This window comes from Phyllostomus discolor, chromosome 2, assembly GCF_004126475.2.
Source record: "Phyllostomus discolor isolate MPI-MPIP mPhyDis1 chromosome 2, mPhyDis1.pri.v3, whole genome shotgun sequence".
Classification (NCBI taxonomy): Eukaryota; Metazoa; Chordata; class Mammalia; order Chiroptera; family Phyllostomidae; genus Phyllostomus; species Phyllostomus discolor.
This window is the reverse complement of record NC_040904.2, coordinates 4,384,039-4,410,391: the sequence shown is the minus strand read 5'-3', so window position 1 is coordinate 4,410,391 and position 26,353 is coordinate 4,384,039. Positions and strand designations below refer to the sequence as shown.

Here is a 26,353-nt window from a genome sequence, read left to right as displayed (position 1 = left end):
AGCAGCCTGTCTAGGCGGGGCGGTTTCATTTCCTCAGACCGTGAACACCCTCCGTTATGCAGTCATAGATTTGTGGACGGGGGAAGCGGGCTCTTTGGAGTAAAAAAACCCTCCAGGACCAAATGTTTTTCGTCTTCTCCGTCAGCGCCCTAATAGCTGCCATGTGTGCGCGGAGCGGCTTACGGCGGTGGCTCCCGGGGAAGGCGGGTGGAGCTGTCTCCGGGAAGGCCTGCGGCGGTCCTCTGAGCAGGTCTCGGGCTCCCGCGTCGAGAAGGACACCCCGGGGAGCGAGCCTGCGCCCGTCCAGGCGAGAGGGCAGGATCCAAGGGCCCGCACCTCGGCACCCCGGGATCGTGGGCAGGTGCGGAGCCGGGGGCCACGTGGCGTGGCGGCGAGGTGCCCGTGGTGACAGCAGAGTCGGCGGTGTGTCCTTCTCAGGTCGGGGGCACCGGGGTCCGAGACCCGACCTCCATCTGGCGAACGTGAATGACAGCTGGGAGGCACGTTGTGTTTCTGTTTGTGCCACACTGAGAATGTCGCTGCGGGAATGTGCTGTCTTGAAAGAAATGTTTATGGTGTGTCTGCACTTTAAGACCCAAGGTGATCTGTGGACCCACCGAAGAGTGTCTCACCCTGCATCTGCCCGGCCTGAGAGGGACCTGGGTGTGTGTGGGGGGGTGGTTCCTGCGCCCGGTGTCAGCGGCGAGCTGGGCTGGTGCGGGGGGACATGTCTGAGGCTTCCCCAGGAGAGCAGGCCAGCGTGGCGGCAGGCCCGCTCAGCCCAGGCTGGTCTGTCTGTCCATCAGTCTCTGGCTCTCGGAGACGAGAGCGTGTGAGGCACCTTCTGAGCTCCGTTCCTGGTTGGGCCCCGTGGCTGCTTCCGAGGAGAGGCCTCTGCCTCGGCTCTGCTGGGCCCGGGGCGGCCACGCAGCCTGCAGGGCACCGAGCGTGGCTGCACCCCTCCTGCTCCCCTCCTGCTCCCCCGCCTGTGTTGCATTTGCCTCTCTGAGAACGCTCTCAGGCTGCAGTGTGAGGACGTAGTGGGGGGGAGGGGGATGTTGGTGCTGCGGACGATGCCTGGGTTTCTGGAGCTCCAACTGCATTTGGCCAGACGAGCAATGTGGCTTTACCTGGTAACAGCCCCATCTCCAGAACATTTGTTGTGATAGTCTTTAGTGGTACGTGAGTGTTTATAACTTCAACACGAGTTAAAAATACATGCTCATCTGTTTGTGTTAACTAAAGCATCAGGACGTTCCTGTGAGACTGCCGAAATAGAACTTTCCCTCTGTGGGGAGGTCTTGTCCCCGCGTCCCCCTGAGGCTGAGGGGCCCTTCGGTGATACTACCCAGGGATTTCTGCTAGAGAAAAAATTACTCCTCCACCGACACAGGTGGAAATGTAATTGTGTTGTGCAGGGGTACATTCTGTGTGTCTCCTGTGTGCGCGTGTCCAGGTGTGGGGAGGGAGGGCTCAGCGGTGAGGAGATGGGTCGTGTTATCACTCACGCCCCGAGATTTAGATTCAAATTCTAAACAGAACCCCTTGCAGAGAGGACGACTGGCACGGACTGTCAGCAGTCCGCAGCAGGACTCAGAAGGGACCGTCGCTGGGGTCCTCGTGAGCATCACGGACCATGAGTCTTTCCTGAGCCCTGAGCTGTCAAGACTTCTGATGTACACCTGCTTGCCTCCTGCAGGCAAGGGAAACGTTTGAAAAATGAAAGTTGAAATGGAATATTCGCCTTAGAAACCTTGTAAAGCTTTGCACTTCTGCGCCGTACGGAAGTATCCGATGGCTTGTTTTCTTGCATTTGAGCAAAAATGAGTGCTCCGCACAGCAGCCAGCGCGGGGACTGGGTGACGGACGGCACGGGTGACCCCCTGCCTGGTTTGAAGTTCCGTAAATAAGGAAGCGCACGTCTTTGAAAAGAAAACAGTAAGTCATGGTTTCGTAAATTAAAACACGATGGTTCATTTTTGGGGGGAGGAACGGGGTGGGAGACTTTTTTAGCCTAGAGTGGCCTGGATTATCCTGGTGTTGCTTTCCATGGGCGATGGCTGACATTTCTCTTTGGCTGTTTAGTCTATAACAGGCTTGCAGGCGAAGGGCTGTAATTTTGAAGAATCTCCTCTTTGCGAGAATTTTCCTTCAGCGACGGAGGGATTACGTGCGGTGTCTCAGGTTGGCTACGTGGGTGTGTCACAGAGGATGGCTTTTTAAAGGACAGCCCGCTGCCACTGAGTTCTCAGGACCAAACCCGCTCTGTTCTGTGGGGGAGGGTGGGTGGTATGACCTTTCACATCCTTTCTGGGACCCTGCACCATCATGCCGGTCCCAGAAAAGCCATGAGATGCAAAAAAAAAATTTTTTTTTAACTTTTTAAGTTGTTCCTTTGGATGCATTCTTTTCTCAGATTTTTGCAATTATAACCCTTTTCATCTTTGCTTTACTGGAGAAAATTGACAACTTCCACAGTTAATTTAAGCGCAGTGAAAGAAAGTTATGCTTCTGCTTAATTTTATTTTGGGCTCTTGGTCAAATTAATTTCCCTGTTAAGAATTACCATGCAATATAGGATAGCGGCCTCACATTCACAAACACGTGTTTAAAGTTTGCGTGCTCCATCGGCTGTTTTAAAACCGTGGTGCGGGGTTTCCGTGGTAGTGGGGCTTTCTTCCCAGCTCACAGATGTCCCCCCCCCACCCCGCTCCATGGTAAACCCCGGAACTCCTCCCCGTGGCGCCGTCTCCGACAGGTCCAGGCTGGGCGGATCCCCGAACATCTCTCTCTGTTTCTCCAGCCTCTGACTTGGAATGTAACAGCTCTGTTTCAGACATGGCTCAAAACCAGCCTTGTCGCACACCTAGTAACACCGTGGTACATGTGTCCACAAGGAGAAGTTCCCTTTGGTAGGTTAACACTTTTCTCATAGTTAAGAAAAAAACAATCTTATTCCTTCTTGTAACCGTTGAACTGTGTGTCCAAGTAAAAGAAAACGCAGGGTGGGGGAAAAGTAGGTTTATAATTGTGAGTGTGCGAGAGAAACACAGTGTATTCTGGGGTGATGTATTAGTTATCGTGTAGCTTTCCATAGGAGTGAAGGTAGACCTACTTTCGCCCCACCCTGCATTTCACAGAAAGTTGCAAATAGGAGAAAGCAGACAGAGTAACTAACATACTGCGCCCCGCGCGCGGAGTGGCCTGCCTTGCGGTCTTCTGTTCGGCCGCGATGTCTCACCGCGTTCTGCCCTCTCCCCCTCCGTGTCACTCCGAGGCAGCTCTCCCCTCTCTGCTGCGCGTATTGAATGAAGGAATGAATGAATTTTTAACCTTCACACGAGGATACGTGTATTGATTTTTTTTTTGAGAGAAAGGAAGGGAGTGAGAGGGGAGCCCTGATGTGAGAGAGAAACGTGGATCGGTGGCCGCCCGCACTCGCCCCGGCCAGGGCACCAAACCCCGCACCCCAGGCACGAGCCCCGACTGGAGACTGGACCTGCGACCTCTCTCCCAATGCGTGGGGTGACCCACCACCCCACGGAGCAACACCGGCCAGGGCTCGTCTGCAAACATGTCAGCATGTGTACGTAAAAACATCACCCAAATCCCGCCGTCATGCAAAACACAGCTCCTGCGTAGACTCTCCGACCCAGTCAGCGTCCCAGTGCCTACGGAGACAGACATCTTTACAGATGGCGGCATGTTGCTCCTTTATAAAGCACACGTAAGCAGAGAGCAGCAACTGGCTAAAACCACTGTAACTTTTCTGGCAGAAGTGCCGGGAAGTTGATTTCTGTGCCTCCTTGAATGCCGCATTTCGGCCCCAGTATCAGGCCACTCCGAAAATAGCAGCAAACAACCGTTTGTAACAATGTGCAAAACCACCTTGCACATGGAAATCGGGGAGTGTCGTCCGAAGCCCCCCCACACCCCCCAGCTCGGCAGGAGCCCCCTGCCCGCCCCGTGCTGCCTGCGGAGCCCCGCGTCCCCTTCGCGGAGGGGTGGGATTGATTTCTGCTCCGTGTGCTTTCGGTTCGGGTTGATGTTTAGCCTTTGACCCAGCCACTTTCTTACAATAAACAGTTTGTTGATGAGAGCAGCTGCCCGGCAGATTGTTTCCAGATTGTTCTCGCCGTGGAGGACCGAGTGCACCTTACGAGGAAGCGGCCCGCAGCTGCGGCTTCTCCGCCCGCCCGGCCGTGTGCCGTGAGCCCGCGGTCGGCCCCGGAGTGCGGGGGCCGTGCGCCTCGGTGAAACGGGGCCAGAAGTCGGGTCAGAAGTCAGGCTCAGCGTCTTGACTGTTTTAATCTCCGAGTGAACGATGGCCGCATTTTCTAGAAGTTTCTGCCGTATTCCTTACGTTACAATAGGAATCCCCAGCATTTCGTATGTGGCAGCGAGTGTGCCGGTGGCGCTGGGCGGGGGCGTAGCCAGAACACAGTCTGTTTCCCGCAGGAACCCGGGCCCCTGGCGTGTGGAAGGTGTGCCACACAATCACGGAACACGGTAACCAAGGGAAGTATTCCCTGCCTTGCATTCCTCTCCTGCCCTCTTCAAATGAATTCTGTTGTTTTCTGCTTTTGAAAGACTTGGACTGCACTCCTTTTTTTTTAAATGCAAAAGACAGGCACCCCAGTGACTTGGTAATTTATGTGACTCAACGGCACCCTCAGTTTGGGCTTGTGCTGCCCCCCTGGGCACCCCCAGCTGTTACCTAGGATGGCCGGTCCGCCCACAGCAGCCTTGCCTACGGCGAGGGCAGCGCTTCCGGCGCGGGAGCCAGCACTGGCTCGGGACCGGCCGCCCGGGGCTGCTGTCAGAACCGGGAGGCTGAGCTCACCTCCCGAGAGGCGAGTGTACTCCTCCTACCACCAGTCAACTTTGTTCCGCCACCAGCCCTGGTTTTGAAACTCGGGTCTCACCGCACAGCCTCCCCTCACCAAGCGTCCTCATGGCTATGTCCCTTCCAGCCAGGTATTACGTGGGACCTGGACGCGATTCAAGACCTCAGGTTAAGACTTGTGTGTTTTTCAGTCAGTGCCAAGCCGTTGCTAATGCACGGATTCCGCGCACACTGCTGAAGCCGCGGGAAGCGTGCCGGGGTTTGTGCTCCGGGAAAGCGCTTCCTGCCTGTGGACTTCAGGGGCCTGGCCTCCGGGGCAGCGGCCCTTGGGGATCAGAAGGGGGTTTTTCTGGGAGGTGTCCTTGCGGGGGGCGGCCTCAGCGACCCCGTCCCAATGCAGACAGCACGGAGGGCCCTGCTGGCTCAGCTGAGGCACGGAACACTACACGGAAGGTCCTCCTGGTGGCTGTTTGGTTTTGGTTTGTTTTGGGTTTTGTTTTCACCAAAACTGCACCTTGGATGATTCCAGAATTCACAGCAGAGCAGAAATGACCAGCGAATGTCAGAGATGGCCGGTGTCTTCGAGTTCCTGGAGCAAATCCCTTCATTTCCCCCAACTTATGTAAGAACAATTAAAAGTGAAGAAAGGGTGAAAAGAATAGGTCCAAAACTCCCATGTGACCTTCACCTGGATTTGCCCCTGGTTGACATTTTACCTCATTTTGACAAAGAGGGTTCGGTATTTTTGGGGGGAAAAGAGGCATAGGTTACTGCCGTTACGTAAACCACACAGCACAGGACTCACCACTGAGCTGCTTACGAGAGGGGGGGCCTTCCGCCTTTCTGCTCTCAGGAGTTGGCGGGTGGGCGGCACAGTTTCTTTAATTTACGGCCTACTGATTTGCAGTGGGTCTGGGTGGCTGGGCGCCACCCTATCGGACCATGGGCGTATCCCGTCTTCACCCCGGCCCACGGGTATCAACTTCTCACGATAGACTGTGTGTTGAAAGTGCTGTTATAAAACATGGAACATCTTAGGGCCATATGCTGGGAGGACAGCGCGTTGATCTTTTATGCTCAACAAAGGGATTCCACCCCGTGACCGAGGAAAGTTCCACCCGTGATCACGTCATGAGTTACAGGATTTACAATTGTTCTTTCAACTCTCCAACGCAATTCCCGGGACTGGGACGTTAGATTTGATTGCTTGCTTCTAAAAGAATGTGTGTGTGTGTGTGTGTGTGTGTGAAGTGTAAATAGTGTACAAGTGCTCTTGTATTATTTATGTGAGTATCTGTCTGCCCCATCAAACTGTAATGCAAGATCATTTGAAGGCAAGGACCATATGGTGTCAATTTCTGTATCCCTTTTCCAGTATTTTGCCCATAGTAGGCATTTAGTGAGTGTGTGTGTTTGAACACTTAAAAAGTGTTTGGGCTTTCCCCACGAGTGTATTGTGAAACGCTTCCTCTGCTCCTGTGTGTGGGAGACCCGAGGGGCCTCAGGGCACAGGCCAGCCGCCTCGCCAGCTCGGACTGGCTGCCCGGTCCTCTCCGGCCCAGTCACCCTGTATTCAGGTCTGATGGGGATTTCATAAACAACCGTGTTAAACAGTCGGAAAGAATCAGCCATTGATGGGCCTGAGGATAACAGACAAAACAGAGTTTTAGGAGAAAGTGGGAAGAGGTTTTTTTTTTTTTAAAAGATTTATTTATTTATTTACTTCTCGAGAGAGGGGAAGGGAGAAAGAGGGGGAGAGAAACACCAGTGTGTGGTTGCCTCTTGTGCGCCCCCTACTGGGGACCTGGCGGGCAACCCAGGCCTGTGCCCTGACTGGGAATCAAACCCACGGCCCTTTAGTTTGCAGGCTGGCACTGGATCCACTGGGCCACACCGGCCAGGGCAAGAGTTTTATCTTTTATCAGTGTGCTTTCCAGTTTAGAAACGGTACCAAGGACCCGCCAGTCGGCCGGCCGGCTGCTCCGTCTCGTGGACTGGCGGCGCTGTCGGAAGTGCAGACGGCTCAGACCGCGTCGGTCCCCGCGTGCCCGCGTGCCCCTCTGCCTCCTGCTCACTGGGGGCGTGCTGGAAGCCCCCACCCCCACGTGGTGTTTCCCGGGATTCTCTGAGTTTTCCAGAGTGTCTCGGTGACAGCCCGTCAAGCAAATGAAACTTTGTTAACATAAGTGGACTAGATAGAAAGTTCTCGGCTTTCCCTGAATCCTCTTCAAACTGGCCAGTTCTCTTCAGGCACCCTGTGTATTTCAATACTGGACTCCTAGAGTCACTGTTCTAGTTTTCATGGAAAAGTAGACATTTGGGACTACTCACTGCATCTTGAAGCCGTCTTAAAAATGAGGAAACTGAGCCCCTGAAGAGACAGTGCCTCCCAGCTGGTCAGTGGCGGAGCTGTTGCCCCGATTCTGAGCTGTGTCCCCTGCCTGACATGGGCACAGCTCTCCAGAGGGTCAAGGCCAGGCCGATGGATGATGGACAAATAGGATGGGAGGGTGGGGCCCTGGGACGTCCTCAAAATCAGGGCCCTGCCGGGCGGTCTGGGCCTACCCCCTCTCAGCGTGGCGGAGGTGTGGGCGGTCACACCTGGGCGAGGGCGCACGTCACTCGGGACGCACCGCCTCTGGGCACGTTGGGCAGGGCGCCCACAGGTGTCCGTCTTGCACCCTGGCTCTCAGCTCAGAGCCTTCTTGGCTTCCCAGGCTCGGTCCCCAGCTCTGTCAGAAGCCTGTTTGTGTTGGACGGGGGTGCGTGGCGGGCGTTGCAGGCAGGCAGGCAGGCTTAATGAAGGCCCTGGAGACGCCCGGCTGCTGAGCCCACACCCCCGGGCCTGCGGGGGGTGGGGGGGGGAGGTAGCGCCTCTCCTGCAGGGGCGATGGCTCAGCCCCCCCCCCCGCCCCCCCCCCCCCCGACCCGTAAAGCGTCCCTTTCTTTCAGTGACGCTGTGGCTTTCTTGGGTCCCCCACTCGCAGAATAGGTTTCACCTCTCAAACGAGCCCGTTCGGCCCAGCAGAGGTGTGATGCCCGTAAAACCAGCCCTGTTAGAGACGACGTATTCATTACCCCTGTTTTACGGGTCCTCCCAGCCTTTGTGCTCTTTCGAGAGTTGGCAGGTAACAGGAAGGCAGTAAATGTGCGGCCTCGCTCCGAGAGCCTCAGCCCCAGCGATGCCTTGCACGGCAGCGGGAGCCTGGGGAGCAGACGCGATGGGGCGCCCGCTGGGTCCCAGGCATCGGGGACCTAGACGCGACTGTGGCCAGCGCAGGTGTAGCTGCCTCATCCCAGCTGTCGTGAATCCAGAGCCGTCACCTCAGGTCCGCTCCGGTCCCTAGTGCAGGACCAGGATGGGTAGAAATTCATCTCGCTGCTGGGCCCACGTGGCGTCAGGGCCGGCCTGGGAGAGGCAGTCCCTTCAGAGCGAGGCCCCTCGGCCAGCTCCGGCCACTTTGGGCTCTCTCCTAGCAGGTGTGTGGGCCACTGTCCAGGTGACCCTGTCCGCTGTTCTCCACCCCTTCCTGGGCTCTGGCTGCTCGTGGTGCCAGGGTTGCGCTGGCGGGAGGCGCAGGAGGTGAGAGGGGTGGCCGGATTCCCTCTTTCCTCTCTGCCCTCTCGGCTCACAGCCCCCGCGGCGGCTCTGGCTTACCTGCTTCCGTGAGGCGTCCCTTTGGTGGAATCCTTGCGGATATGCCAGCTGTGGCTGGAACCGGAGAGTGGTGAGCAGTAACTCACTTAAACGATAGCACCTTGGTTCTCTGTGCCGACGTCCTCTCACGGACTTGCCCAACCGTGCACTCCCTCCCCTGCCTGCTCCCCTCCCTGTGGGCCCCCTCCCCTCCACCTCCCCTGCGCCTCCCCAAACACACCTGTTGTGTCACTATTTCATAGTTGCATATCACATCGAGTTTGTATTTTCCTTCGTGAGGCCTTGGGCGTTTTGATCACAGTAAGTAGGCGATTGCTGCGTTGCCCCACTTTGGGTCGGGTCTTGTGGGGGCCGTGGGGCAGGGGTCGGAGCAGGGAGTTGGGATGCAGGCAGATCTGGCTTCGTGGGGTCAGGCCCCAGCTCTGTGACTGAGGTGTGGCGTGGGCACCGCTGTGCCTCCCGAGGCGCCCTGTCCTCCTCTGGGGGTGGCGCGCTGGTGCAGAGGCATCGCTTGCTGAGGATTGGGGTCCGGAGTCTGAAGCACCCAGTGGGGGGTTCTTGTGGGTGGGTGCATGGTGCAGGGTTGCTTTCCTGCCACAGCCGCAGTCTAGTGTCGGGCGACACAACTCAAAGTCTTGTAGCAAGAGCCAGCGCCGGTCACTCCTCTGTCTCGGTGGGGGTCTTGTTCCGAGAGGTCCTTCGGTCAGTGCTCTGCAGGCTGGGCGGGGGGCAGCCCTGGGGCAGGCTCAGCGAGGGCCCTGGGCGCTGCCCAGGCTGCCCCTCCGTGTCCTCCGTATGCAGGACGGTCAGTGCAGGGTGGGGGGCTGATTGCAGACAGGACGGGGAGCTTTGGGGAGAAGAAGGGTCGAGACCTTGACCCCTTCGCTTGCTCTTTTTTAAAAAATGACGGTGAAATGTAGGTAACATCAAGTTGTCCACTGCGATCACCTTTTAGGGTACAATGCAGTGACACTGATTTCGTGCACAACGTCGTGTGGCCACCCCCACTGTCTGTTTCTGATACTCCTCGGTCCCCCCAAAGACTCTGTACCCATGAACCAGTGACACCCCAACTTTCTTTCCCCTCAGCTCCTGGTAGCCTCTGTTCTGCTTTCTGTTTCTACGGATTTGCCTGTTTTAGGTGTTTCATGTAAGGAGAATCGTACCATGTTTGTCCTTTCATGTCTGTGTTACTTCACTTGGCACAGTGTTGTCAGGGCCCTTTCATACCGGAGCATCTATCAGAACTCCATTCCTAGCCCTGGCTGGCGTAGCTCAGTGGATTGAGCAGGGGCTGGCAACCAAAGTGTCACAGGTTTGATTCCCAGCCAGGGCACATGCCTGGGTTGCAGGCCACGGCCCCCAGCTACCGCACATTGATGTTTCTCTCTCTCTCTCTATCTCTCTCCTTTCCCTCTCTATACATAAAAAAAAAAAAACTTTAAAAAAATTAAAAAAAAAAAAAGAACTCCATTCCTTTTCACGGCTGAATAGTATCCCGGGTGTGTACATTTCCCACGTTGTTATCCGTGTCTCCACTGACTCCCTGTCGACTCCTGGGTTACTTCTGCCTTTCGGCCGCAGTGAGAAATGTTGCTGTGAATGTTGGTGTTCAAGTGTCTGTTTGAGTCCCTGCTTTGTTTGGGGTACACACTTGGGAATTGCTGGGTCCTGTGTTTATTCTCTTTAACCTCTTGAAGAATTGCCAAGTTCTTTCCCTGCTGTTTGGAGAGTCAGTGTCACTGGAGTCACTGTGATGGGTCAGATGGACCGAACTGGACGGAAGCGTTACCCGGGGCCCCACGGCGGATCTTGCGAGCTTGCTGCCGGGCTGGGTGCCAGGCCCAAGAGGAACGGTCTCAAACCCCGATGCCCAGGGGCAGAAGAGGTGGCACTCACAAGTCCAGCTGTGTCCCCAAGTAAGGAGGACGGTGCTGCATGGCTCCAGCCAGTTACTGGCATGTGGGAAAGAGTTTTCATTTCTTCCAGAGCATCAGGAAATCTGATGAGAAATGTCCTGATTTTTAAGTGACAGTAAGTAGTTCAAAATGGGTGAACCAAATAGAGCATGTCCCCGGGTTCAGTTGTCCGTTGGTGACGGTTGGCCTGCGTGTTTGTGGGGACTGACTGGTCTCAGCTGTGTCACTGAGGCACGAAACCCCCCCAGGGGCAGTCGTCCTGGGGTGACAGTGCTTGGGATCGGTGGCAGCTCACATCGGGGGAGCAGGAAGGCAGGGGCAGGGGGAACCCGGGCTGCCCACGGAGGAGTCTGGAGGCAGGGGCCGGGGCCGGGACAGCAGCCTCTCCACGGGGGCCCTGCCCAGCCTCATCTCAGACCCCACCCCACCCGCCCACCCACACTGCGCGCTGCCTGGTGGCTCAGAACGGAAGTCCACCCCAGGTGGCCGCGGCCACACGAGCAGTCCCGCCTTCAAGGAGGGCAGCCCCGCTCTTTGAGGAAGAGAGTCCTCCTGTTTCCATGATGAAGATCCGCTGTGCGGCATCCGCATCACGAGTGTGAAGACTGAGTCGGCGTGCAGTGGGCTGCGAAGCACCAGGTTGTAAATGCGGTGGGAAGAACTGGCAATTTCTTGGAGTGGATTGCCTGCCCCTGCTTCCTCGAGCGTGCCACTCCGGAAAGGAGACACCCGTGAAGGAGCTTGTACTCTGCGGCTTTGTGGGTTCATCTTCTGGGTCTCCCGTGTGTGCTTGCCTAGCAGCTCACCGTGTTATGGCCGAAGCCCAACTAATCTGATTAGTTACGAGGAGGCCAGTGTGTCTGGGAGGTAGCAAACCTTCGTGGGTTTGCACGAGTCGTCTGGTGTTTCTTGGGACAAGGACAAGGACAACCAAGACACACCCAGAGCTGGGGACATGTCTCCCATCCGGCGCTGAATCGGAAGTATGGCTTACATCTCCCTGACTGAGTCTTCTCAGAGGCATGCGAGTGGCCGAAGCGACAAGGGATGGGTGAAGTGGCTCCAATGGGACGGCACACAGCGTGCACACGTCTCTGACCTTGGCCGCGCTCCCTGTAGTAGGTGTGGCAGTTTGTTAACCAACGACGGAGTGGCCCCTTCTGTGTATTTGCACCCAGGGTAAGTCTGAGCACTGGCTTCTTTGGAAGTTGGGGTGCTGGTGCTCTTTTGGACACGAGTGAATCTAGGGTCTCGTGAACTTTAGTTACTTTTCAGTGTTGTTGTACAAGCTTGTGGCCGTTTGCACCTAAAAATCATCTGTAGGTGTGATTTATGTTCAAGAAAATGCTCCTACTTCGGTATAGCTTGATGCACGCCTCCAAGCCCGAGTCGTCGTCCCCGCCATCCGAGCACGCCTCCCTGTCGTCTCCAGCGTCCGCCCACGCAGTGGCCTCGGCAGCCCCGGGCAGCTCTCCCTCACTGCAGAGCACGGCGGTCTCTTCCCGAATCCCATCCAAATCGAATCGTACGGTCCATGCTCTTCTGTGTCTTTGCACGGCCAGCGTTCTGCTTCTGAGCCTCGTCTGTGCTGCTGCTGCTGCTGGTGCTGCTGCAGGTATTTCATTCCTGGTTATTCACGACTCGTGTCCACCGTGTGGCTGTGCTGTGGCTCGCTCCCCCACTCGCCTGCGGGGCGGCACTCGGGCTGCCTGCCGTTCTGGCTGTTACGAGGAACGGTGCTCCGACCGTTCGTGCACGAGTCTGTGCGTGGACATGTGTTTTCGTTTTTCTCGGGTGAAGGCCCAAGAACAGACTTTCTGGGTCATGTGGGGAGTGTGTGCTTAATTTGACAAGAAGCTGCCAAACCGTTTTCCAAACTCATTGCACCGTTTTATATCCCCACCACGGGTTCCAGTCGCCTCGCGTCTTTGCCAGCACTAGATACTGTCAGAATCCGAAATTTTAATTGTTCTAGTGGGTGTGTCGCGGCATCTCATTGCGGCTTTCACTTGTCTTTCCCCGGCGACAAGTGATGCGGGGTCCTTTTCAGGTGCTCATTGGCTCTCTGATGTTTTTCTCTGGGGGAGTCTCCGGTCAAACCTTTCTGCTGATGTCTCAGTTGGGTTGGGTGTGTTCTCCTAATTCTGTTTTCGGGATATAAGACTATTTTATGGACCTAAGTCCTTTGTCAGACACATGTATTGAGAGTTGTTTTTCTAGTCTGTAGTTTTTATTTTATCTTTGCTAACTTTGTCTCTGGGAGAGCCGCAGTTCTTAGTGCTCTGGGCTTCTACGCAGGCCGGCCGGTTGTGTTTTCTTCGTGGCCGACATCCCTGGCAGGGCACGGGCCCACCCTCGCCTCCTCACCTGTGAGAGGTCGGCTTGCAGAAGGTCCCTGTTCTGTGAACCGCCTCGCCTTCCCGTGTTCCTCTGACTGCTCCCTTCTGAAGCCACTTAACTTGCTCCTCTGCCTTCTGTGTTTTCTGCAAGATGGAAATGGGTTTTAAAGTTTCCTTCATTGAGTTTAGTTGAATGCGATTTTATCTTTGGAGCTGCTTCTCCCTGGCCATGGGGCTCTTGGGGCACACCCCTGGAGTTAACAGTGGGGCGCTTGGGACACACCCCCGGTGTCAACAGTGGGGCGCTTGGGACACACCCCTGGTGTTAACAGAGGGACGTCCTTTCTCTTTTGAGAGGCCTGGCACTTGCACGAAGATGGCCCTGGAGCCTGCGTCTGCGCTCGCTGTGACTGGCAGATATTGGTGTGATTGGTGCCAGCCTCTGGCGATGGGGGCTCCCCCAGCCCCACAGCTGTTTCCCTGGTGCTCCACCCGGAAGGAGCTCTCGGAGCCCTCCGTGGCCCGAGAGCAAGTTTCAGCCTCCGGTGCGGCTCTAAGACTCCTCGTGGCTTCAGGGGTAGGATCGAGGCTCTTCCCTAGGTTACATAGGTTCGGCCTTCCCCTACCTGGACCTGCACTTGGGACAAGGAGGACGTAACCTGTGGGCGCCCCATATTTTCCCGGTATGAAAGGGTGCTTCTTGGTTGTCCGTGGCCCGTCGGTGGCTTGGGGACGGCGGAGCTGGGGGGCCTGTGGAGGCCGAGGGCCAGCGGCCTGCGGGTCTGAGTGCTTTGTCTCCCGTGCCGGCTTTCAGCTCCGTTTTGTGTCTTCTCCCAGACAGGAGGGCGAATTTCCTCGTGGGCGAAGTATAGAGATTCAGGTTTTCTGTAAAATGCACCGAGGGGCTTTGGAGAATAGGATGGAAAGTTTAATAATGAACTGTACTTACTTCCTTGGACCCTGGTTTCCGGACAGGTTATTGTTATAATACAAGCATGCTTAGCATACTTATGGTCTATTGCATAACAGTTTACATGTTCAGAGCACACAAATCTAGCTTTTTTTTTTAATTTTTAGAGAGAGGGGAAGGGAGGGAGAAAGAGGGAGAGAAACAATGACGTACGAGAGAAACATCGATCAGTTGCCTCCTGTACGGGCCCCGACTGGGAACCGACCCGCCACCCAGGCACGTGCCCTAACCAGGAATTGAACCGGTGGCCTTTCTCTTGCTAGGACGATGCCCAGTGAACTGAGACACTCAGGTCAGGGTGGATCTAGCTTTTCCTGCTCACGAACTGGGGAGTACTCATGTTACCTACACGACGTCTTCAGGAGAGGTGCCCGTCACCTAACGTGATGCTGAGTTACGACCTTTCCGTTTCTTTCTTTACGACCCAGGAAATCCGGGATCCTCTCCTGCAGTGGCTGGGGAAGCAGGCGGGTCCTGGAGGCGTCATAAAGTCCAGCAAGCTGTCCCTCCAGTTTGTCGCCTCCTGCACGTCCGAAGTCGAAGTCACGCCGGCCGCTCTGCCTGTGGTGACCGACACGACGGCCTTCTCATCGGAGCACTTCAGCCTGGAGATCTACCGGCAACACCTGCAGACGCAGCGGCTGGGAAAAGTAGTCCTGTTTGCCGAAGTGGCGTCCACCACCATGGACCTTCTGGACGGGTGAGTCGTGGGCCCGGGCAGTGCGTCCAGTTGGGCGGGAGGGTCTCTCCGGCCCGTGCTGGGGACGAGGGACAGACACGTGGAACGGGAGGGAGCTCTTCACAAACCACCCTCGAGGTAGGTGCACCGGCCCTGGAAGGGTCCGAGTGCAAGAAGAGAGCTTCAGCAACATTCTTGGATCCGGGGATTGTGTTTTAAGGGCCGGGCAGCCCCTGTGGCTCTTTGTAAAACCAGGCCCTGCAGAGTGTCCCGGGGAAAAGGAACATGGTGAGAAGACCCGGCGAACGGGTGGCACTGTTGTCCGAGTGAGTGTTTTACTTTCGCGTCCTTGGAGCCAGCGTCAAATGTTTAGTTGAAGTTGTTTTGCAGGGGTGTCCGGGCGGGGGTGGGGCAGATCAGCAGGGCGTGGAAGCTGTGTTCCGTTGGAGTCAGGCGGGGAGCATTGTCCTTGAAAACCTGCTCCGGTCCGTTCCCGTCCAGGACATTTTTGGAGCGCTCTGTAATCCCATGTGCACGTCCGAAATGCACCCTTACTGAAAAATTTCCTTTTTATTCTTTCTGTTTCCTGGACTTTGATGAAAGGTTAAAGAATGGAAAGCAGATGAAAGGAATTTTTTTAGCTGCCAAATTAGTCAGTGTTAATGAGTAGCCTTATATTCTGAGGCGGTTGAAAAGGTGGGATTATAGAGGGAGCGAACGGGAAAAGCCTCGTCGTCCCTCAGCCCGGGACTGAGATGTGGGGAATGTCGGCGTCCCCCCCCCACCCCCAGAGCCCCGGTTCAGGGGTCCCGGGCTCTCTCCCCGGTGGGACTGCACGGCGAGATGCATAATCCAGCCCACGGGCCATGTGGAAATATTTTGGCCTTTCTTCCTAATAATCATCTCTGGAATTTGATGGCATGTTGATATCAAAGGGGAACTTTAGGGTTTCTTGATGCTCCCACTCGGAGTCTTGCGAGGGGCAGCTGCGGCGTGCGTGGAGGGAAACGTTCGGGGGGGTTGGCAGCGTGAGGGGAGGGGCAGTCGGAAGGGGAGTAAGCGCCCCAGTTACCTCAGTTCTCGTCCACTGAGCTGCTCTGCCGTGTCGTCGGGACTCCTCTCCCCGGCGCTCCCAGCCTCTCCTGCCTCCACTCCCCGCCCCACCCCCCCCAGCCCCTCAGGAGACAGGGAGCCTGTTCTTGTAGGTGCAACAGTCGTTACTTGCTGGTGCAAACCCGTGATAGTCTTTTGTAACTCAACTGAACATTCCGTTATATCAAGAGGGTGACCTGTTATCATTACACTTACCTAAATTAAAACAAAAATCAAGGCACAACATTTAACCCAGGATTTGGGGAGGTGACATGCAGACAGAAAAATGGGGGCACTTCCAGACCATTTTTGCTGTTTCCGTGGGTGTAAGCGAAGACTGGCGTGTGTCGGATGATCCTGGAACATCGGACAATGGTCTCCCAGCCTGAGCCTGAGCCCGTGCAGTGGGCACGCGTCACCAAGAAGCCCGTGAGCACCCCGCTAGAGTGGGCAGCCCGGGGCTCCCTGGGGATCAGGTGTGCGGGTTCCCTTACACGGCGGGGAGCCCGGGTTTGGGGTGCAGAGGGGCGCCGTGCAGCCACCCTGCTGCTTTGGTGCCCTGGACTGCCGGTGAGCTCCTCTTGGCCGTTGGCCTGTCTATAGAAAACTAAACATCCCGTCTGAAGCGGCGTGGGGCTGTCAAAGTGTGATGACAGTAGCCTCGGAAACTTCTGCAGGATCCAGAGTTTCTATTTTGACAAAAGGAAACTATGGTAACTTTTCTGGGGGCATTTGCTTCTCTCCTTGCCTGCTCTCCGGAGCGGGCAGAGGAAGAGGGCTGTGGTGGGTGGCGACCGGCCCTCTGCCGGCCGCAGGGCCGACGTCCAGTTGTGCACCAGGACTGACCCTTAAGAGAAGGAACTTGAGGAGGTCGCCTTAGTGCCAGAATGACCTACAACTGTCTGCAGAGGGACCGTGCGATCAAGGAAACATACGGCTTATTACCTTCCGAGCACACGACCCAAAGCACTCCTGCAGCGCACATGGTATCTGACCCCACACGAGCTCCCTTTCGGAAGCGCAGCGGGGTGGCGATAACAGCAGTTGTAGCCAACGTGTATCGAAAGCTTCTGTCTTTCAGACATGGCTTTAGGCACCTCGCACGTATCGACTAATTCCGTATACGTCATCTTTCGGTTCCTGGGGTCTGTCGTCGTGGGACTAGAGTGGCACCCCGGTATCACAGCAGTGTGTGGGATCGTTCCTGTCTGTGTGCCTTGCTAATGATTGTGTGGTACATCGCATCAGTGGGTCACCTGGGCAGGGCAGAAGGACTTCCCAGATCAGGACTGGGTTTGCTCCATGTTTCCTGTTGCTGTGGGAGAAACAGGGACCCTCGGATCTCCCTGGGGAGGGAGAAGAAAGGAGAGACTCCCGGCACTCTCGGTGGGTGAGCTCCCGCTGGTCTGTCTGTCTGGCAGCCTGGGTTCTGCTCACTGTGGTTTCTTGCCCAGTGTCCTTGGGGGTCCTGGCTTTGCCTTTTTGGGGGGCAGGGAAGTTTTAGCCTGACTACCTCTGAGACGCGAATTGGAAGGGATGGACTTTTCCCGTGCTCACGCCAAGAGGGTTTGGGGTCTGGGTACTGTTTGGAGGGTGACGGTCGTGGCTGTTTCCGGGAGACAGAGGTGTTTGCAGCTTCGGTGGGCCTCCGGCTGGCTTGCCGCGGCGGTCCCCTGTGCAGGGACCTGGCCTGGACAGAGTGCCCTGTCTGCCCCTCCACCGCCCGCGGCGGTCTGGCGGCGGCTCCCTTGGGCCGGAGGAAGTGCGGGGCTTGGGTGGGAGGCCGGCCGGTCGTCACTCTTGGGTGTGAGGCTCCTGGGCGTCATGGTGAAGCATCTGCCTTGTCACTGGCCGAGGCCGCGGGGACAGCCCCAGCAGCTCCACCTTAGGTGCTGACAGAATGCCCCTCTCTTATCAAATATCTTCTCCCACCTTCTTAAGACTGGTTAAGCACCACGGAGGTCCTTCCTCTCTCGTTGAACTTTGCTCAGGGCACCCAGGACCGACAAGCACCGCCCTTGGCATTTTCAGAGCTATTTCCTGGGGCGACGCAGCCTCTGCCAGACACCTGCTGGGCTGCAGACCCTCCCAGGCGACAGAGGCCCGGCTGCACGACAGCAGCGGTCGTCAGCGGTGGGCCTGTGGCACCTGTGTCCGTGCCACCTGTCCTGCCCGGACGCCGCCTTCGGGTCGTGGTCCCAGGCCTTGTGTTCCGTGGTTACCGGTTCTGTGCACCAGATGCAAACCCCACTCAGGCGCCCGTCTCCAGGCCGGTTAGGGTTAGGCGCAGCGGTGTGAGGGAGGTCCCCAAATGCAAGTGGCTTCAGCAGGGTGGACCGAGGTGGGTGGTCCCGGGCCAGTGTGTGGCCCACAGTGCCAGGGACCCAGTTGGGTTGCTCTGTCACCCTCAGTAGGTCCAGGGGGCGACCGGAGCCTGAGTGCTGTTATTTTAGCCCATGAGCGGGGTGGGGGGAGGCAAAGAAGGACGTGGCTCCGTTCTTTGAGGGCTCTGTCTGATCGATGGTTCCGTGTGAACAGCCTGGACAGAGCCCCCCAAGGTGGCTCGTGACATTTGTGCTCGTGTCCCAGGGCTGGGACCTGTGGTAGCATGACCACACCTACCTGCAGAGAAGGCCAGGGAATGAGTGTGGTCTTCACACTCAGCACTCACGAATCCACGAACCCTGGAGCCCTCGTCCTAAGGAGGAGAGCGGGGTGGGTGCTGGAGGACAGTCAGAAGTCCTGTCCCGGACGCTCCTTGTAGCTAGCTGCCTGGTGACAAACCGCGTGGCCGTGGCCTTTGCGGTGGCCCCAGTGCCCGCAGGATTAGAAGCCCCAGGTGGAGGAGATAACTCGTTGAGCGGAGACGCGAGTTTTGTTTTACTGCAGTGTCGCTGGAGCTGCTTTTCTTACGTTTACGTGAACCTGGGAGGATTTGGGAACTTCTCTTCGGATGAATATTTTGGAGGACATTGTGTGTTCTTCGGTGACTACAGACCCAGCCAGGCTGCTGTGGCCTGGAGGTGGGCCCTGAACGTTTGCACCTGCTGTGTGGGTGTGAGCGCAGGGTGGGTGGTCGTGAGGCCGTGCACCCACCACCTTCACCCCCGCCTCACCCCGTGCATGTTAACTGGCTCCTCAGAGGGGACAGAGTTCTGGGCGGGGCCAGGGGCACAGGGACATCAATGTGGGAGTCACCTGCTGAAAACTAAATCAAGGCAATGGGAGGGCCTGTGCCCTCCCCCCCGCCCCCCGCCGCTGCCCCCGCCAAATAAAAATAAAAGTGAAAACCATGTGACGACTTTCCCCTTAGTCTGACTTGGCTGTACCCCCCCTCCCCCCACCCCCAGGCTGGTGAGAGGAGGAGACTCCCAGCTGCGTCCCTCCTCCACGCACGTCCGCCGACACCTGTTGCTGACCGGGAACTCGGCGTTGTCGCCTCTGTTGTCCCGGAGCACCTTTGGGTGCGGTGCTGGTTTTGGTCGACTCGAGACGCCTGTCCTTTCCTTTCCCTGCTGCCTCCTGGCAGGTTTCCCTGTGGCCTTTCAGCTGAGCTGGTTGGGCGGGGCCCCACGGGTGTGGGCTCAAGCTAGACTGTGGTCCACGGTCATGTCGTCCAGCCGCAGACCCAGACAGCCGTCCGCTCACGCGAGCCATCGCGCACCGTCCCGTCTCCGGCGAGCGCCGATCGGCCCTCTGCTGTGAGGAAGGCCCGGGCCCCGGAGCTCAAGAGCTTGGGGGGGAACTGAGCCACCGTGGTCACCGTGGTCACATTTGGAAACGTCTTTTATTCGACCTACTGTGCCCTTTCGATGACTCGTGTCGCATCTCTGTCAGATGCCGCAAGCACTCCGTGTGCCCAGCGGAGCGTGCGCTGAGCCCAAGGTCCCCCCCCACCAGCCTTGTTTATATCCATCTCCTCCGCACCCTGGCTCGTCCTCAACCAGCTGGCCACGGAGCGGGGGGTTCATTTGTGAAGAAGAGTTTGTAATTCTTCATCAAGGAAGGCTAGTTCCTTCACGTTGATTAAGTCCCTGCTTTTTCAGGCCTACGTTTGCCTTCAGCATCCCTGGAATAAGCGTGACGGGGCGTGTCCTGGGTGCTGGGCGTGGTGCTGGGTGCTGGAGGGAGCCTGTTGGGGATGGTGCCCTCCCTTGCCTCACCGCGCTCAGGAAGAAGCCGCTGGCTCGTGTGGTTCCGTGCACCCTCTCAGTGCGCCAGGAGCTGGGGCAGAGAGAGCTGGGCCCAGCAGGTAACGTGGTGCAGGGAGAGAGCTAGCCTGGCCAGTGAGCTTTCGGGCAGTCGCTGCCGTGTGCCAGGCTCTGATTCTGAGGCCGTAAAGCTCAGCCTGGCAGGGCAAGTGCTGGAACAGAAGGTGTTGTCACCAGCTCGCTCTGTAGCCTCAGCAGCATCGCCCCTCGGCTTTGCTTTCCTCGGCCGAGAGAGCAGAAGCTCTGGATGCTCCCCGTCCTTTGCCCACGGGACACTCCCAGGCCAGCGTCTGCCCCCAAGCCAGCCTTGGTCTCCCGTAACCTGCGGCGGGCGTCCTCAGGAGGCTGCCGTGGTTTTCCGGTCAGCCTCTCGGTGGTCGAGGAAACCTTGTGTGAAAGACACTTGAATTCTCCGCCCAAAGGTGAAGAAAAAACACACCCATACAACCATTTTAAATGGGGGCAGTTGCATCCAGGAGAAGAGCCACCACCATGTAGGAAAGGTCGTATTTTTGTTCCAGAATTCGGGGCTCATCCCAGCTTTTCACCTCTCTGCGTGCGTGTCTGGCCGGCCCCCCGACGGCTCTCCCTCCCCCATTCTTCCCTTCCGACGTGGCCCCCCTCGCCCGCTGCACCGCACCCCCCTCCCCGGTCCAGGCCTGCGAGGACAGAAATTGGGCTGGAACTAATTTAATGGCTGAGTGACCTCACAGTAGAGAAACAGCCGGATCCTAATAGGGGTCTTTGTCTACATTTTCACCCTGGCTGGTAGCATGCCAGTCAAGAGTCAAGCTGGAGACACAGGTGGAAGCGATTAGACCTGTCATAAAGTTTGAAAAATTGATTCTGGAGGCGAAGTGAATAGATTGAACTTGACAGTGTTGTCCTAAAGATTCTAAGGGAAAATTCTGTAGTTTAATTTGAAATCCCTTGATTATTCATTAGCTTTCCAGATGGCTTTTGTTGATGTTTTACATATTAATGCCTGTATTGTGTTATTGGTGTTCCCTTAATGTGCACAGAGGTAACGAGCAAAGAATAAATACGTGGGTAAGTGTCTCAAATTAATGGGATGTTAGCGTAATTGGGGAATAAAGGGCTTTTAAGAAGTTGATTGCTTCGGAATAATTAGCATGAGCTCTTTTATGGGCCAATTTGGTACTTTTAAAGTGAAAATTACTGGAGAATTTTAAAGAAAGCTTCATTTTAATGTTTATTTCGAAGTTAAGGTTTAGAACGTAACTTCAGCCTCTGACTCGGGTGGTCACGACGGCAGGGTGGTTCCGGCAAGTTCTCCACCAGGCACTTCTCTTTGGCCCCGATTCAGCGCCTGAGGAGGTTAACCTTCCACGCGCCGGACTCCCGGAATCGCGTGGTAAAGCGGCCTGTTGTTTTCCAGGGGTCCTCCACGCCTGTCCTTCATGTTCTGGGATGTTTGCCCATGTGGCCCCTGGTTTTTAAGTGGAGGGCGAACTTGTCGTGACATGTGCCGTTTTATGATGGTCACAGAGTGTCTGTTTAGACGGTGTTTTCATCAGACCCGGGCCTTCTTCTCTGTCTCTCTCTCTCAATGTCGATGACACTGAACTCTCGGTCAACCCGAGAGGCCCCACGTTTCCCTGCGCAGAAGAGCGAGCGTGAAGGTGCGTGCCAAGCCGTGGCCGTGAGTGACAGGCGCCCCCTGCAGAGGGGCATGGTGCAGCCACGGGGTGGCGCGCTTGGGCCTGGGGCAGCGGGCACCCTTCCCCCGGAGCCCTCCCCCACACCCCCCAGTGCCGGCTCCTGCGTGTGCTCGGTGGTGGCGGGCTGACCCTTCGGGGCGTGCACCTGACTTTTAGGGAAAAACTAGGTCTCACGGGCGGGGGGGGCGGTGTCCTTTGTGGGAGGTATTTGCAGGAACAGCTGTTTCTCCATGTGCACTCATTTCACATCGCTGAGGACCTAATATCTTTTTTTAAAAACTCCTCACCCAAGGATATGTTTGTTCGTTTTCGAGATAGAAGAGGGGCGGGAGGAGAGAGAGAGAGAGAGAGAGAAACATCGATGTGAGAGAAAGAGACATCTATCAGTTGCCTCTCATATGTGCCCTGACTGGGGATTGAACCCACAACCTTTCGGTACACAGGACGATGCCCCGACCAACTGAGCCACCTGGCCAGGGCAGGACCTAATAGCTTGGTTTGACCTAGGGGCTGAGGTCTTGGTGTGGTTCTGCCTTTTTCTGCACGAGCCACTTCGGGCAGACCAGTAACATTCAGGCCTCCATTTCCTTGCCTGTGTGATGCAGCTGGTAACAGTCTCTGCTTCTTGCTTTTCTTTTCCCTTTTAAGGTCAGTCCCTCAGCTGATGTCTCTCCAGCCCCAGCCGTGTGCCCAGAAGGGCGGGCCCCAGCCCGGCCTCGCCCCCAGGAGCCCGCGTCCCACCCGGGGCCTGGGGGAGGCGGCGCACTGTGTCTGCAAGGGTCTTGGCTCACAGTCATCAGACTCGAGTTGTTCTTTGCACTTGGGAGGCGATTCTCTCTCTTTTGCCTTCTCGACGCGCTCTTCCCCAGCCGTGCTGGGGAGTCCATGCGGCCGCCGGGCGGCGGCGTCTTGGCGCAGTGGGGGTGGGGGGGTGACGTTTTTGTTGAAGGTTATGACAGCTCTTTGTTGACATCCTAGAGGCGTGATGGCTCATCGCTGGTTACAATCTGGCCGAAAAAATGTGTCGTTTGAGTCCAGCTTTTCCTGAAAGAGGAGAAAACATAGTGGTCCGTGGGCAAGTGTTTCCCTTAAAATATGTGGAACCAGCTCTCTCCTCCCCAGAGTTTCTCTTCACAAATCGTAACATTGTATCGTTTTTGTGGCTAACAGCAGTCCATTCCAAAGAGCTGAACCTTCAGCCGTTGGAACGGTTGGGTGTGTCCGTGGGGATACCTCGTGCCTCTCGCGTTTCCTGAGTCGTCCTCCACGCCGGGTGGAGTGAACGCTCGGGGTTGATATCGATGCGGTCGCTTGAATTTCTCTAAACGCCTCAGATATTGGCTACTCGGTGGAGCTGCTTGATTATATCCATAGATTTGATAGTCATTTTGTCAAACGCCTCTGTCATCTTAAACCAGGAATAAAAGACCATGAAAGGAATCAAGCAAGACAAGGTAAAGGAAGCAACCAATAAAGATGAGACAGGGAATTCTCTAGAAGTTTCTTCCCCCCGGTTCACATGTACCTGAGAGAGAAAGCTGGGGGTGTCAGCTGCGGTTGTGAGCTGAGTCGCCCGCGGTTTTCGGTCCCGCCCTAGCGTGCAGAGCAGTTACTTCTTAGCGGCAGGCCCATGCAGACGCCCTCGGAGCGCCCAGAGGGGGCTGGTGAGGAACCTGGGCGGCGCTGGGCAGGGCGGCGTGGGAGGCTGCCAGCCGCTCGGCCTCGCAGCTTTGGCAGCTGCCAGCCTGGGGGACATGCTGCGGCTTCGCATCTCAGGGTGGGCGGACGGCAGGGGTGCCCACCCATGGGATGGCCGCTTGTGTCACGAGGGTCAGAGGGAGTAGTGACGTGGAGCAGGTGGTTGGTAGGTGCTGGCTTCATCTCCTCTCGGCCCCCCAACTAAGCCAGCCTCGTGGTTTCCCCAAGTGGGGACTGCCTGGGAGAGCCACGAGCTTGGAAATGGCAACGTTCTAACACAGCCCGAAATGTACGAGGAGCGAACCGGATGCCTGAAGCTTGGTCCTGCCCCAGCGGGGATAGGCCGGAGGACACCACGCTAACTGGGAAAAGTGGGACGGAGAAAAGGGAGCAGTACTCTGTGATGTCACGTCCATGCGGGACCTTCAGCAGTTCGTGAACACAGAACGGAAGGGAGGCTGCCGGCGGGATGGGGGCGGGTGGAACAGGTAGAGCCGAAGGGCACACGCATCCGAGGAGGACAGGCACCGTGTACCACCCCGGGCACCTGAGAGGCGTCTCGGGCTCAGTCCCAGGCCACCGCAGTCAGGGGGCTGTCACAAGGAAGAGTCAGGGATTTCTCGTTTCTCATTGCGTACAGAGTTATGCTTACACTGTACTGTCGCCTGTTAAGTATGCAATAATAGCATGAAACAATGTATATATACTTGAACTAAAAGCACTTCCTTGCTAATAACTGCTGACCATCACCTGGGCCCTCAGCAAGTCACGATCCTTTTGCTGGTGGAGGGCCTTCCCTCGGAGAGTTGGTGAAAACGCAGTGTCTGCGAACACACTCAAGCAGAGCTCGGTAACACGAGGTCTGCCCGTAAATGGGTTGTCCGCTTTCGTGAACAGAGACAGCGATATTGTATTGTAACCATCAAGCTTGCTAAGAGACGAGAGCCTCGTTCTCCCACTCAAAAGAACCGATACTTTTGTAACACGATAGATGAGCTAGTTATTGCTACAGTGGCAGTCCTAATCGTTAGCTGTATCCCATTAACATCTACACCTTCAATTGATTACGTATCAAATACATTTCAATGAAAAAACGAAACACTCCTCCAAATGCAGAGAAAACCCACTTGGTGTGTGAATTGATATCAGCTTCCAAGCGGAAAAATGTGAAATATGCTCAGAATTTAGCGTTCACGGTGATGCGAGGGTGCGCGCTCACCTGCGCGCATGTGGCGGGGAGCGCGAGGCGGTGTCTCGGTAACAACCCGGGAATGTGCCGGATGGCCGAGCAGATGTGCCCCCTGCCCCCCTCCGCGCCCCTCCCCTGCTTTCCATCTCTCTCTGGACTCTCTGCTTTGTGACTCGCTCAGAGCAACTTCTGTTTTCCTTTCCAATAAAACACTTACCTGCTTCGGAGGCGAGGGTTGACTTGCTTTCATCTGCCCCTTTAAAATCTTTTACACACCTACCATTTGGCCAAACACACTCAGGGCTCTGAACAGCCCTTGTTTCTGCTTTTTGTTCGGGGAGAAGCATGTTCTGTTTCTGCATGAGGGGCGTTCCGTCACTGCGCGATCCCAAACGCCACATTTTTTCTGCGTTGCACAAGGAGTCATTCATCATTTTCATTCTCTGTTTGGCTCTCCCACCAGAGCATTCAAATTAGCGAGAAGGAAGAGGATGAAGTCATTGCCTGGCAGAGGAGTGCTTTCTTGGGGTGTGGGAAGGGGCGCGGAGACCAGAGGCCGGGGGTGGGGTTGTGGTGAGGTCTGTATCTGCTCCCTTTCTGTCCTCGGGCTCCAGAGGGCACGCGAGTGACAATGGAGCCTTCGCAGTTTAAAATCGGTACAGAATTTGCCTAAAACCAAAGCTGTCTGGTGGGGTGGCGGTATCGAGGACCCTGGAAACGGAGAATGTGACTCTCTTTCTGCTGCTGACGTACGGCTGTGTGACACCGGGTGACTCGCCTGACCTCTCGGCCTGTTTCCTCAAGGAGGTCATGCTAGATCCAGGGCCTGATGACTTTTTTAATATGCAGGAAATGTATTTGTACGTTTTACGTTGACTGGTAGTAGAGCGAACGATAAAAACTACCCGCAAACAATGTGTTAAATCAATGAGCTCCTTTTTCTTTTTTTTTTAAAGAATTTATTTATTTATTTTTAGAGAGGGAAGGGAGAGAGAAAGAGAGAGAGAGAGAAACATCAATGTGCGGTTGCTGGGGGCCGTGGCCTGCAACCCAGGCATGTGCCCTGACTGGGAATCGAACCTGCGATGCTTTGGTTCGCAGCCCGCACTCAATCCACTGAGCTGCACCAGCCAGGGCAATGAGCCCCCTTTCAAACGAAGCACCTCATTGTACAGATGAGGCCGGGGGCCCTTCTCAGAGCTCAGGTTCCTCCGGGCACCAGTGTCGACACCCCTGGCCAAGAAGTGCCGAGGGTCCTTCCACCTGGGACACTCAGGCCCGGCTGACTGGGGACAGTTACATCTTGATGTCCGACTGGGGACAGGCTGACTGGTTGGCTGGCCTGTTTCTTTTCCTGCCCTGTCTTGTTCCAAGGATTTAAGGCAGAGGGGGTTCCAGTTTGTCTCTTGTAAGTTTTTACTGTTTCCTGTGCAATGAACAGGGAATTCACTGTGTTTCCTGGGTGTCACGTGTCACGCCTAAGCTATTGATAAGTGTGTATTATCCGTAAAACTCAGCACCGTTCAGAGTTTTGTAACTTCCTCAGACCAAAGTAGTGAGCACCCCACAGGCGCGGTGCCTTCCGGAACCCAGGGGAAGCTGGGTTGTGAGTCTCGGACGTGGAGCTTGTCTTCCAAGGAGTCGGTTTTGTTTCTGTGTAGGAGCTCGATGAAAATGCCTCCTGCTGTGGCTTTGGGTTTCGGGTTCATTCCTTCCAGACTCATCTTCCCTCTCCTTCTTTTTTTTTTTTTTTTTTAAAGATTTTATTTATTTTTAGAGAGGGAAGGGAGGGAGGGGGGGGGAGAGAGAGAGGTCAATGTGCGGTTGCTGGGGGTTATGGCCTGCAACCCAGGCATGTACCCTGGCTGGGAATCGAACCTGCGACACTTTGGTTTGCAGCCTGCACTCAATCCACTGAGCTACGCCAGCCAGGGCCCCCTCCTTCTTTTTGATGCAAAGTGTAAGCGGCTCCCATCGGCCGAAGGTCTCCAGAGGCCTTCTTGGAGCCTCCCTCCAGGTCCCTGGAGACAGAGCACCGTCACAATATTACCGGCAGCCCTGACCGGTGTG

General features: G+C 56.2%; 1 protein-coding gene across 2 annotated transcripts in view; it reads left to right on the top strand.

Moving 5' to 3' along the window:
• HLCS (holocarboxylase synthetase) overlaps window positions 1-26,353 on the top strand; it is a 182,766-nt gene that overhangs the window by 39,449 nt on the left and 116,964 nt on the right. For both annotated transcript variants that reach the window (XM_036017423.1, XM_028504909.2), the window contains exon 6: window positions 14,161-14,432. In XM_036017423.1, the coding sequence (XP_035873316.1) occupies window positions 14,161-14,432 (272 nt within the window). The remainder of the gene's footprint in view (window positions 1-14,160; window positions 14,433-26,353) is intronic.